The sequence below is a fragment of the Puntigrus tetrazona genome, chromosome 3 (genome assembly GCF_018831695.1).
Source record: "Puntigrus tetrazona isolate hp1 chromosome 3, ASM1883169v1, whole genome shotgun sequence".
Taxonomy (NCBI): Eukaryota; Metazoa; Chordata; class Actinopteri; order Cypriniformes; family Cyprinidae; genus Puntigrus; species Puntigrus tetrazona.
The window spans coordinates 14,603,035-14,616,498 of record NC_056701.1 but is presented as its reverse complement, the minus strand read 5'-3'; the positions used below and the strand labels follow the sequence as shown (position 1 = coordinate 14,616,498).

Sequence of the window (13,464 nt, the reverse complement as noted above, 5' to 3'; positions counted from 1 at the left end):
ACTGAACCAAGCAGTTATTGACAAGGTAAAAGGGGTGTTGTTTTGCATAAGCATTTCATGAAGACCCTAATAAATCATAAACTTGTGGTCAATAGGCATTTAAATATCTTTATGGTCAGACCTATGCACAATTTCTCTTTCCTTCCAGTCCTTCTCGGTTCCCTCTTTTGTCATAGAGTAGCAATGAGTCGTATCTAGTTAAAATTCTGTGGATGTCTGAGAGTGATTTGTTACAGTCACTACACTTGGACAGATACAAAGCTTCTCTTGTTCCACTCCATCTCAACCACATACAAACAAACATACAAAAACATCATTGAGGACAACTGTGAGTAACCCAAGCAAAGTGTCTCTCTCTAAAGCTTTGTAGTGTTTGAGGATATAAATGTTAATATGTATGCTGCATTCTCCTTCACAAAAACTCAATGTCTTTTGACAAAATATGCTACATATGCAGTACATGACTCAACATATTTATTTACCTTTGCCGCTAATTAAAAAAAAATTGCCTATGCTAGTCAGTTTTCCAAGCCTGTTCAACCTGAGTACATTAATATGTCATATGTTGTTCTGTGTTTTGCAGGATTATGCGGAGAAGGAAAAAGCCATAGCAAAAGCTTTAGAAGACCTGAGGGCCAATTTCTACTGTGAACTGTGTGATAAGCAATACCAGAAACATCAGGAGTTTGACAATCACATCAACTCCTATGATCATGCACACAAGCAGGTATAAGAGATTTACATTGACATGACTGTACTTAGCATGAACTTAGAACACATTTGTACACAGAATAATTTTCTTCATATTCAAAGATCACTTGTGCTGCTACATCTCATAACAAATTCTTATTCCTCTGTTTAATCCTACAGAGACTGAAGGAGTTGAAGCAGAGAGAGTTTGCCCGCAATGTGTCTTCTCGTTCCAGGAAGGATGGCAAGAAACAGGAGAAGATGTTGCGGCGGCTTCATGAACTGGCAGAACAGAGAAAACAGCAAGACCAGTAAGTTAAATTGAGCAGAACTTCTAATGGTTTTGAAGGGAGGGTTGCCAGTTGTAGCAAAGGTTCTCATTCTGTATTTTATTTTGCAGTGTCTCTGGTAGTGGCCCTATGTTTAAAACTACCACAGTGGCAGTGGATGGAGAAAAGGGTGAGGACTCTATGGATGGAGTGCCTATGACAGTGGAAACCAACACGGAAGCTATTGAAGATAAAGGAATCTGTAGTGTTAGTGGTCAAGGCTCCCCTAGAACAGGGCCTGCCATCAGCTTTGGCTTTAACAAAGCTAGCTCTTCTCCTTCTGGAGGCTCACAGGCTCCCAAAGTGAGTGTCTCCTTCTCTTTTGCTAAGAAAGCACCAGTCAAGCTTGAGACGGCTGCTGCTGTGTTTGCAGACCATGGTGAGGAGATGGTGGAAGGAGAAGAAGGTCAGGAAGAAGGAGGAGAAAAGACTGGAGCAGAGGACATAGGTGTGGCTTCCACCACGGATATCCCTCAAGCAGCAGCAGCAGCAGCAGCAGGAGGAGGAGGAGGAGAAGGAGGAGGTGGTGGTGGTGGTGGATGTGGTGGGGGGGAGGAAGACCAGTCACAGCCAGATGATGGAGGTGCCCTGGCCTCTACTTTGAACAAACTGAAGATGATGATGAAAAAGGAGGAAGGTTACTCTGGACAGGAACCACAGTATTACCATTATGTACCACCTGCACATTGTCGGGTCAAGCCGCATTTCCAGTTTCTGCTTTTCATGAAGGCTTCAGACCAGTGTGATGGCAAGGAAGAGGAGGAAGATGGGACAAAAGATGATAAAGCAGTATCAGATAACGACGGAGAGCAAAAGCATATCAAAATCAGCATCTGCACATCTGAAAAAGACACTGAGAATGAACCACCACAGGCCCAAAATACAAATCCCACATCAGATACAGTGAAGGCAGAGGAAGAATCAGGAATCACACCTGCAGGGCAAAGTGATACAATAGTGGTGGATAGCTCATCCCAACAAACTGATACCAAGCAAGTAATGTCCGAGCATACAGACACAGGTCCCCGCATGCCAACTGGACCCTTCTTTCCTGTGCTAAGCAAGGATGAAAGCACCACACTGCAGTGGCCTTCTGAATTGTTGGAGTTTACTAAGGCTCAGCCATCCCTCTCCTACAGTTGTAATCCTCTTTACTTTGACTTCAAACTGTCAAGAAACAAAGGAAACTGGGCAAGCAAAAACAGCAAACCTGCCAAGCCAGTTAGCGCTGAAGGACAAGAGGGGTCTAAGCCTGAAAACACAGACAATACTCCTGCCACTAGTGGAGAGGCTTGCGCTGCTACAACGATTGCAGGATCCAGTACAGTTCAAAAAGAACAATCGTCCTTGAAAGAGGAGGGTGCTGAGAGTGAGAACAATGAGCAGAAATTACAAAGTAATGAAGATGTCTCTGCAGGGTCTAAGAAAAAGAAGAAGAAGAAGAAACACAAGAAGTCAAGCAAGCGTTCCAAACGTAAAGAAAAAGCAGCCATGGAGGGGGAGTTAGAAAATGAGATTCCAGGAGAGAAAACTAAAAAGAAAAAGAAACACAAAAGAAAGAAAAGCAAAAACAAACCACGTAGCACTGATGAAATTGAAGCCGAGGGAGGTGACAGCAAGGAAAAAGAGAAAGACAAGGATGACAAAGATGGAGTAGCCACTGCTCAGTCATCGGGAGTAAGCACGTCCCATGAAGGAGGAAAGAGAAAACGTTCCCACAAAATCTCTCAGTGGTCTGGAGTTGAGGAAAGCAGTGCAGGAAAGCCTAGCTCTACGGAGGAACACAATGGTACTAAACGTCTTAAACCTGACACTAACACACCTGCCGCCTCCTGCTCTGCCTCTGCCCAGAAGAGCATAAGTGGAGGTCGACCTCCAAGTAGTGACAGTGAGGAGGATGGTGGATCATCCTCTCAACGTTCTCGACCCCCTCGGCGTCGTTCTACGCCACCACGTGAGCAGCGAAGACATCGCAGTGATGATTCTGGGAGATCAGGACGTTCACGCAGTAGGTCATCTCGCCGAGGAGATCACAACCATAGACGCCACAGAGGTCAAAAGTCTCGCAGTCGATCCTACTCGAGTAGCTCTGAGCGGTCCTCAGCAGGGAGCAGTGCTTACAGTCGCCGTAGCCATAGCTATTCAGACAGTTACAGTGACTACAGCGATGAAGGACGTCGCCGCAGATCTAGAAGACCTTCCTCTGACTCGGATTATGAAAGGCGTGATAGTGGGCGATCCCACAGGCGACGTTACACCCTTCGTCTTCAGAGGAGGACTCCCGTTCCCGCTCCCGCTCACGCAGCCGCAGGAAGCATCATCGGCGGAGACACCAACGAAGCAGTAGTCGCAGCTCCAGTCGTAGTAGTAGGAGTAGCAGCGCTCGTTCTTACAGACGCAGCAGCTACAGTCGCAGTCGTAGCTCCGCTAGTCGCTCATCTAGCTCCACAAAGGGATCTCCACATCGGCACGGTCACAGTCGACGATCTGACAGCTCAACCCGGCGGAGAGATTTCAATCGGTCACGAATCTACCGTTCCCAGTCTCCAAGGTCCTCTTCCCGCACACAAACTCGAAACAGTAACTCGTCATCAGCGCAAGGAACAAGAAGTGGTGGTGGAGCTTCGTCAAAGGAGGGAGGAGGGGCAGCAGAGCATCGAAATTCATTCACAGCTCGACAACTCTTGGAGAAAATCCAGTCTAAAAAAGGAGGGGATGAATCTGGTACTGGCACCAAGACAGGCCTCAAAATCAAGGACCCTCCACAGGGATATTTTGGGCCCAAGCTCCCCCCTGCCCTTGGAAATAAAAGCATGTTGCCCCTTTTTGGCAAGCTCCAAGCAGGAAAGAAGCCATCGTTACTTCCTCTTACACGTTCAACCGATGGCGAAAAGTCAGAGCAAGGGAAAATTTCAGATAGTAATGAGGTTATCCTGGTAGAACCCATCCGTGAGTTTCCACCACCACCTCCTCCACCTCAACCACCAGTTCAGCAGCAGCAACAGCAGCAGCAACAACAAAAGCAGCAATTGGAGGAGGCTGTATCAAGTGCAGCGGTGTCCGAGGAGACCAGACATCCACCCTCAGACCCTCCAGCCCTTCATGACTCTCAACCACAATATGAACAGGATCCAGCACTGATGATGTCTCAATACCAAGGTGAACCCAGACAAGACCCCAACAATCCCATGCTGGATGGACATTTAATGGGGCCAGAAATGGGTCCGCAGCCTACTATGCACGCCTACCCTGGTTACCCTCCCAACATGGAGGATGGGGAAATGGGCATGGAACCTGAAGAGGATGGTCTTGCACCTTTAGAAAGTCAACCAATCACCTTTACCCCAGAGGAAATGGAGAAATACAGCAAGTTGCAACAGGCAGCTCAACAGCACATTCAGCAGCAATTGTTAGCCAAGCAGGTGAAGACCTTCCCTTCAGCTGCAGCTGCTGCGGCAGCAGCTAATTTGGCAGCAGCGGCCAATCTTGCCCCTGCGCCTCCACCCCCACCAGCTGCACTGCAGCCTATCCACATTCAACAACCCTCAGTTTCTGCAGCTTCTGCTACCTCGATTACCACAGTCCAGCACGCAATCCTGCAGCACCATGCTGCTGCTATGGGCATCCATCCCCATACCCCACATCATCCTCACCCTGCCCATGCCCAGCTGGCCCAGGTGCACCACATACCTCAACATCATCTAACCCCTATCTCCTTGTCACCATTGGGCCATTCTTTGGGTCACTCACTGGGTCACTCTTTAGGACACACCGGCTTGATTCCAGCCCACCACACTGCCTTCCTTTCAGGCCAACCTATACATATTATACCAGCTTCAGCGCTCCATCACACCCCTCTCGCTCTACACCACGTCCCACACGCTGCCCTCTACCCAACTCTCTTTGCCCCCCGGCCAGCTACTGCTGCGGCAGCAGCTGCGCTTCAGCTACACCCACTACTTCACCCTATCTTCTCAGGACAGGACCTTCAGCACCCTCCAAACCATGGCTCCTGAAAATCCGTTTTCTCTCAAAGAGAGGGCCTGGCCCAGCCTGGCCCAGCAGTGAATAGCTAAAAAAGATTTAGCTACCGGTTGACACGATCTGGCGACACACTGTCCTCTACGTGCTCTGCTACATTAGACGGACCTCAACAGGGTTATTTAGGAGTACATTTGAATTGAGGACAGAATACGATCTTGGCTGGCATTTGAGATTGTAATGGACAGAACCAGAAGCTAGGCTGGCAGGTTGATGTATTTAACATCATGTGTATATATATATATTCACACAAGGAGTATGAGTTGCAAGAATTGGTTCATAATCCAAGATGTGAATCTTATAATAACTAGGAAACCACTGGCATATTTAGTTTTCTATGGTATGTCATAAATCTTTGTTTATTTGTCTAAAGCTCATTGGCTGAAGCCATAATCAAGATCTTTGTTGTAGGCTTTTAGCGTGCTTTGGTACAGTTGATATTGGGTGATATTGAGGGTCATTTTTGGAGACTTGTTTTCTGTGTACTAAGCATTCATGAAAGTTGCAGAATTTATTAACTCATTGTATGAATATGCAAATATACACTTCAGCCTGCTATACAAAAGCAGGGTGTGTTAAACTGATGATTGGTTTGCTGAAATGTTGTAATATTTTATCCTTTTCAGCTCATATCAATTATCAGAAACAGTTGTACCATACTCTAATCAAAAGGGTGTCACAAAACAACATGAACAAGATGATTCAAATAAAAGCCATACTCAGCACTCAACTGTGTTAAGCTATTTTTGCGGGTTGGTTGTAAATCAATATAAATTTTCCAAAAATAGTGAATGGAACAGACATTGTACATGTTGATTTCAAAACTTTTATAATGTCACAGGCTGTTGAAACTACATAACAGGTTACACTTTGGGATTTGAAGGTTCCCATTCCTTGTTATTGAAATTGTGAAATCTTGCACTGAAAAATGTACATTTTGAGATGCTGTTTTTGCATCTTGTAACAACTGTATGATTGTAGTATTCTGCAATAATTTTATTTTCTATTTGATTTTAAATTATTTTTCAGATTTTTTTGTTTTGTTTTGTTTTTCGAAAATGTTTTCTTTCTGTACAATTAGTTAAGTGTAAATAATGTTAACGTAGTGAAACTATGTAAAATAAAGGTTTGTAACACCTGTTTAAAAATGCTAATAAAAAAAATTATGAAATGGAAAATGGGTGGAAAAGCATATGTAAACATGATCAGGGCTGGTACTTCCAAGGTCAGGAGTGTCTTTGGAAAGTGGAGAAGGGACGGCAGAATGTGGCAACTTTTGTTGATATGAATTGTACTGTAAATGGCAGCAATGACATTAGCTTTTTTTTAAATCCTCTTGATGCATCAGCAAATAAAAACTTTGACTTGTAATTCTGGTGCACAAGTGTGATTGATTCATATTTTATATATATATATATATATATATATATATATATATATATATATATATATATATATATATATATTCTTCGTATGAAAATGTTTCTGTAGAAAACTGCCTTTTATGGTTGTAAAGAACAGCTGCATAATTTTCTATTTCAGTTTAACTTGCAATACATAAAGAAAGCCGTAATTTTAAACGGCACCGCAAGATATTTGCAATAAAACCAGGTAGATATAGAAATACTGAATAAATAAAACACCGCTTTCTAGTGACGGGCTGTTTGTTGTGCAAACCACCATGACCTGTCCTCGCTGCTGAGGAAGTGGTGAACCACAGGAAGTGCGAGCCCAGCTGCAAGCAACCGGACAAGATATGCCGTCTGTGACACATCTGTGGCTGAAATTGATTTCGTTGGGCAAATAAAATAAGCTCTGCTAGATTTAGTAAGAACCTGATAATATACAAAAAAGTTTGTTTTGCTAGTCAAACGACAATAAAAGCAGCCTATGCTTATCCTGATCCCGGCACGCCAAGGAAGGTTTCTGTTGATCCGAGTCTGTGTGCGGGCATCGATTTTTAACCTTTTAACAATCAAAAGCATTTCCTATGTTGAACCAAAATTATTATTTCTGTACATACATGCTGTACTGAGGAACGAGGACGTCAAAATCTATTAACACAAATCTATTAGTTTAAAGCACATAGAGTAACTTGAGTAAAGTTCAACCCAAAGTAGTTCACCCAAATTCTACAGCAGTCTTGGTTGTAAACACTAGATGACGCTGTTGGAGGGGAATTAAATGCCTTGGCCCTTGACAATACTTTATTATCGCCAAGTTTTCACCAGGAATCATTTGAAAGAAACAATATTCTGTTAAGTATGAAGAGCTTTCAATGTTCTCTGTTTATAAGATTACAGAGCTAAGTTTTAGAAGACATAACAAAAATATGAATGGCTGCATAAATCTGTTACATCTACTCACTGAATCAGTGACACTGACTAGAAAGAAAAATAACTGCAGGTAGCTATTTTTATTAACTTTAATGTAATTTTTTTAATAATAGCATTTTATCCTGTTGGTCAACATGTGAATTTCAATGACAGTGGCAAAGACAGAAATGATGTACGGCTGCTGCAGGACGATATTGTTCAGGATTATGCTGCTGTGGTCTTGAGCATGTGTGAATGTGTGCGAACAGCGTCAAGATCCATGCAGCAGATGTCCAATAAGACATCTCATTTCCTGTTTGCCGGAGGCCATGGCTCCTGCGTAGATCCAAGCGTACACAATCACAGTTTAACGGCATGAAACAAGTGTAGAGTTTTACATTTCAGGAGAGCTGGACGTATGTGGCTACTTGAGTTTATTGCACAGAAATGAGTATTTACAGGTTAGAAGAGTTATTAACCAAAAAGTACAAATTAAGCATTGAGTAACCATTTTTCATTTGTTGCCCAGAAGGTGGCAATGAAGAGCTAATAGCGGACCAATTCTCAATCAAAACTTAATGTCTTTAATTACTGTTTGCTCTAATACTTCTAATTCAGTCTAGATTCCAAAATAAAATTTCACATTCACACAAATTAGCTGCTTTTTTCAGAATCAGCTGAGGGGAAAGTTACAAGAGGATTCAATGTCTTTAAAATACAGTCGAAGAAGAAATACCAGAGACACAAAAGTTGAGTTGTGACGTTGAGAGTGGCAGTCGTCCTGCAAAAAGGCAGTTCTGTGATTTTCTTTCAGCACACCCAGATGTGAAGCACGCGGCATGAAACCCAGAATGATCCACTGACGCCATCGAGCAGCAGGGTCGGCTAAAGCTGGGAGAGTTCAGCTAAGGTATTTCACCACCAGGAACATGACAAAGCAAGTAGCCAGCATTCCCGCCATCATGATGAACTTGTCCTGCGAGGCTCGCTTTTCAATCAAACGCATGACCGTGTTCGACAAACCCAACATGTTTGCCACATCCAACATCTTTTTATGGGTACCCTAAAAAACACAAGGAGAGGAATGTTATGAAAAACTGTAGTTTTCGTATAGCATATCTTCTCTTTAAATACAGAGAGCAACAGATAAACTTTCACTCGGTCAGTAAAATCTGAGGTACACATCACCCGCCATTTCCCCAAAAGCACAGACAGAGATGGTCTCTCGTGCTCTGTGATAATCACAGGAGCTTCAGGAAGAGCACGCGCTCCTCCCTGGAAACACACGGTCAGTGTCCAGCGCTGTCATTCATACCTAAATCTGACATGTCGCTTTGGCAATTACATGAAATGTAAGTATATTGATTGATATATATATATATATATATATATATAGTATATAGACATGACATTTTTAGAAGTACACACATATCATGTAAACAAAAACATTATTTTGGATGTAATTAATTATGATTAACCATTTGACTAATATATATATATATATATCGATTGTGTTAATTATTCGTGTCTACATTAAACTGTATTATAATCAGCCATCAGCACTTTATCAACAATCAGTCCAGCACTATTTGAAACATTTAGAAACACCCTGATAAGAGAATGGAAATAATCCCCTTCCTGTTCTAGAGTCGAACCCGCCCTGTGTTGTGTGCATCACACACACCTTAAGTGTGCTCCTCTGGTCTCTCAGGCCATTAAGGATGCTGGAGCCGGAGCCCAGCAGGTCATCCATTCCTCGGTGAGCATTTTGTAGATTGCTATTAAACTGCAGGGTTTCATCAATAGGGATGGAGGTATCTGCATCCTTCACATAAAAAGCACGCAGCACTGTCAAAATCTAAATGACTTTGATGTAGGTTTATAGACTGATGAGTGATAGAGAGAGAGAGAGTCTTGGCAGAAGCTAGGCAGAAGAAGGTGTGTGTGGTCTACTGACGTTTGTTGTGAAGCTTCGGCTCAAGAGTTCCTCTCTTTCTCTGTCCTGAGCCTCGCGAGTGTAACGTCTGTGCTGGAAGTTCCTCAGGGCTGTCTGGAGATGCTGCACATCATACTTCAACTGATCGACGCGCCTGCAGAGCGAAAAACAGACCACACAGCAGCATAGTTTGGTGATGCAACAGTTCAGAAAGAAGCTTTGCATTCAAAAACAGCCAAAAATGTGGTTTGTATAAAACGTCACACGCTCAACAATACAAAGGCTCAGGGCTAATGTAAAATCTTTTAGCCAGGTTGTTAGAACTGTGGCTTGATATTACTGCAAATTAAAAACAAATAATTTTAGATTTAGATTTTTTTATTTTTATATTCACATTTATTAATGGAAAATTACAATTCTAATTTTTATCTCATTGCTATTATTTTATCTCATCATTATTTAAAAATATGTTGCAATTATTATTATATATAATTAGTGTTGGACAATGATTAAATCACATACAATTTTTTTACTGCATATATATATATATATATATATATATATATATATATATATATATATATAAAAATAAATAATCTTTTGAAAAATGCAAAAACAGTTGTAGGGTCAATGAAAATATTTACAGGAAACATACAGATCATGAACCAATGGGTTGACTGGGCCAGAAATCCTTATTGCTGAGCTGTTTTGACTCAATTATATTGGAACATATAAAAAATACGACCATTAATTAAATGACAAGCGTGTTCAAAGCCTACTCTGTTAAACTACAAATCACATTATTAGACTTGTGTGAAAAGCTTCTGTTGTTTCTGTGTGTTTGAGATCCTTCACACACGCAGTCACACATCCACTCTTCAAGAGTTGTCTGTTCTTTACACAGTTGGTTGTTGGTTGTGAGTGAGTGTAACAGGTGTGTTGGCCTCAGGTGTGTTTGTGCAGTGCTTTAGCCAGGCTTTGCCACACACGGCAGGAATGCTGGTGATGACGTGAATCCAGACGGAATGTTTTCACTGGATCTCACTGCCACAGGCCACGTATAACACAAACACACTCACCTTCATCACCTCGCATCACATCACATTATTCTTCATTTGGCAGAGGCTTTCTCATTCAAAACAACTTACATTACGCATTTACTACAAGGAAAGAGCAACTCAAGTTCTTATGGGTTACGTCACGGTAGAGATGATTGCAGAAGCTCATGAATGCCCTAAACTTTGATCTATCCACTAATACTACAGTCCAGCTTCCACATACACTGGTTAATGATTACAGATCTAATTACAAACCAATTTAATCTTCTGATAGGAAGTATATTTTGCTCTAATTGCCTAAAAACAACCTTGGATCAAGACAAGAACGGCACCTTTGTGTGATTGAATGAGGCACTGGTGGATATTTTCACTGATGCACTCACAGTTTGGCGTTTTGCCGGCGGTTTAGAGGCTCTTTACTGGCTAAGATCTCAAGACGCTCCAGCTGATTAAAGATTTGATCAATTCTTGCTTGGAGTTCATTCTCAAGTACTGCAAAAAAAAAAAAAAAAAAACAAGATTCAGAAACATAAGTACACAAATAGGAATCATATCAAGTACACTTCAGCTAAAATTCTTATTTGTGGTCTGTAAGATTTGTTAAAGGTTTTTGTTATTCCTTCAGAAATCATATAACATGCTGAATTGCTGCTCAAGAAACATTTACTAGTATCAACGTTGAAAACAGTAACGCTTTACATCAATTCTGCATACTTGCTAAATAAAAGTATTACTTTTTTTCATCTTAAACAACAAGCCTTTGAATAGCAGTGTATGTACAAATAATTAAAATGTAAAAAATTAGCCATGGTTAAATAAAGAGGGGTGGCGTCACTACAAGTGAATCATCTTAAATGTAAAAAGAAACTATTACGCCAATTCATTATAACAAATGCATGCACTAAACTGCAAGGGGTTTTTAAACAATATCAGGCAGAGACAGTCAAGCTTTGACATGCAGATCCTCTGATTGGCAATAAGTGCCGCTTCCTTGGAGAGAGCCGCAGACTGGTGGGAAAGTTTTATCATACACGCAGTCTGCCCTGACCCCCCCACCCTCTGAGACAATGCAATCTCACGGTCTCTCTCACACAGACAGACCTATGCATGCATTATGCGGCCTTTCCGCCTATGACATCTCTTTATGATGTCACCAGAATGGGCAGGAGACGGTTATCTTTTTCAGACTCACCAAAAAGCCACAACACCACAGCCCTCTACGAGTCTCCATGCCCCCCACCCCATCACTCCTCCCTGTCCTTCCTGCCGAGGCACCAGCCTGGCTTTCTGTATAAGCTCCACCTCGACAAAACATTCAGCTGCTCGGTGGCACCAGAGTGACTCTGCCTGACGCTCAAAGCGGATTGCTTGGACCCAGTTTTTACAACTTCATTATCCGATCACATATGGATAATACCAGGCTAAACAGGGTCTAAACATTTTTGCTATATATGATCACCGAAACCATATTAGGTGGTTGTGGACCATATTAGTGGATGTCGTGGCGATCACATTTTAGAGAAAATGTTAATTTATACACATGTAAATTAGGCCCAGGACATCCGCTAACTCCGGATAGGGTTTCCCAAAAGCACCGTAGGCCTAAACAGATAAATAGATGGTCTCTAGAAACTACTTGGGGTTATAATTAGTTTTGAGAAATGCAACCCTGTACTTGACTATACGTCAAATTATAATAACTAATGATATTTAATCACTATATAAATTTACAACAAACAATTGAGAGAAGGATCATCTTGTAATTACATTAATTATAACTGTATGTATAGAAATGGTTGGTTATATTTTTTTATTACCATGTCAGTTTCACATATCCAAATTCAGCATTCAACAAACAACACAATAAATGATATACAAAACAATAAAGCCGTTCACAGATATAGCCTAGTACATACACGAGTGTACTTTAAGTATCTGGTGCAATACGATGCATATTTTTCCAGCATTCATTTAAAAATTCTGCTTGCCATTTATCTAGTAAATACAGGTCAATTACAGAAATAGCAAGCAGAAATTACTATGGAATGGAATTAAAATGGAATGAAAATGCTTTTGGATGATGTTCATATTCATAAAGCACACTGACCAGCACTAATTGCCATTAAGTTTTGGAGTATGTTTTCTATTTGAATCCTCTCGTCTCTGTGGCATTGAGGATCTTTATTCATTCACACACTCACACTTACAATGGACTGACTGTCGGTCTGTTGTCTCCAGTCGTCCCATGTGAGACTGAACCTCCTGAATTTGTCTGAAAGTTAAAGACACGGACAAGTGAGATAAGAGAAAAGGGGTTAATACACAGTGCGTTCAGTGAATGAATGTTAGACACATCAGGGCCCTATGGATGTCCCGCTATCTAGTGTGACGTCTGCTGTCAGACAGATAATAGCATTATACAAGATTTACCTAACTTACAGTACAACCTCACGTTTGATGAGTTAAACCAGCTGACAGACCGTAATGAAAGAATAACGAAACCTTTTAACTGAGAGTCATACAGAAAGCATAATATCATCATCATTTAACATATGTTGTCAGTCGACAGCAGTTTATATTCTATTTATATATATATATATATATATATATATATATATATATATATATATATATATATATATATATATATATCAAAAAGCCTTTAATTTTTTACATGTTACACCGAACTTATAAAAACGGTCAGCATATATAGCATCTGAGCAGTAAATAGCTCTGTTTACTGGTAAGATAGCTAAATTAACAGCAGTGTGAAGAAACTCACTTATTGGTCTGATGGTAAAGCGTCTCCATCTTCAGTGACGGTTAAGGACGCCACTAAAACACGGTAAAACGGCTTTAAAGGAAAGTTATGCAATGTTTTATTTCCTCCGTTTCGTTTAGTTTCACATATCGTTGTCAAGCATACACGTCACCAGGAAAAAGGACCTCTTTTAGGCGCCCTCTCCGCCTGAGTAAAAACAAACAGCGAGAAAAAAGAACAGCGCCAGCAGTGGCGGATCATGTTCGACATTACTAATGCTTTAGTTAGTAAGACCACTTCAACTTGAACTTTAATTTATTTATATAGCTCAATT

At 41.2% G+C, this 13,464-nt stretch overlaps 2 protein-coding genes across 2 annotated transcripts in view; one reads left to right on the top strand and one right to left on the bottom strand.

The window, feature by feature from the left end:
• The window catches only part of gpatch8 (G patch domain containing 8), a 30,868-nt gene extending 24,630 nt beyond the window's left edge, over positions 1 to 6,238 (top strand). The window contains 4 exon segments of the mRNA XM_043234931.1: positions 584 to 727; positions 871 to 1,001; positions 1,091 to 3,278; positions 3,281 to 6,238. Coding sequence (XP_043090866.1) covers positions 584 to 727; positions 871 to 1,001; positions 1,091 to 3,278; positions 3,281 to 5,035 — 4,218 coding nt within the window. The 3' untranslated portion in view covers positions 5,036 to 6,238.
• A 1,536-nt stretch (positions 6,239 to 7,774) lies between these two features.
• gosr2 (golgi SNAP receptor complex member 2) lies at positions 7,775 to 13,325 on the bottom strand. The gene is made up of 6 exons (XM_043235827.1): positions 13,152 to 13,325; positions 12,577 to 12,641; positions 10,753 to 10,861; positions 9,333 to 9,465; positions 9,060 to 9,200; positions 7,775 to 8,438 (listed from the first exon to the last, which is right to left on the bottom strand). The coding sequence occupies exons 1-6, from the start codon at positions 13,178 to 13,180 to the stop codon at positions 8,277 to 8,279; spliced, it is 639 nt and encodes a 212-aa protein (XP_043091762.1). The 5' UTR covers positions 13,181 to 13,325; the 3' UTR covers positions 7,775 to 8,276.
• Between the last annotated feature and the right edge of the window lie 139 nt (positions 13,326 to 13,464).

Excerpts from the sequence above, each read along its gene's own strand:
- gosr2 (XM_043235827.1), bottom strand. The coding sequence starts at position 13,180 with ATGGAGACGCTTTACCATCAGACCAATAA. Across the intron at positions 12,642-13,151 it reads CTTTACCATCAGACCAATAA|ACAAATTCAGGAGGTTCAGT; the intron begins GTGAGTTTCTTC and ends TTTAACTTTCAG. Across the intron at positions 9,466-10,752 it reads CGCCGGCAAAACGCCAAACT|GCGCGTCGATCAGTTGAAGT; the intron begins GTGAGTGCATCA and ends TTCGCTCTGCAG.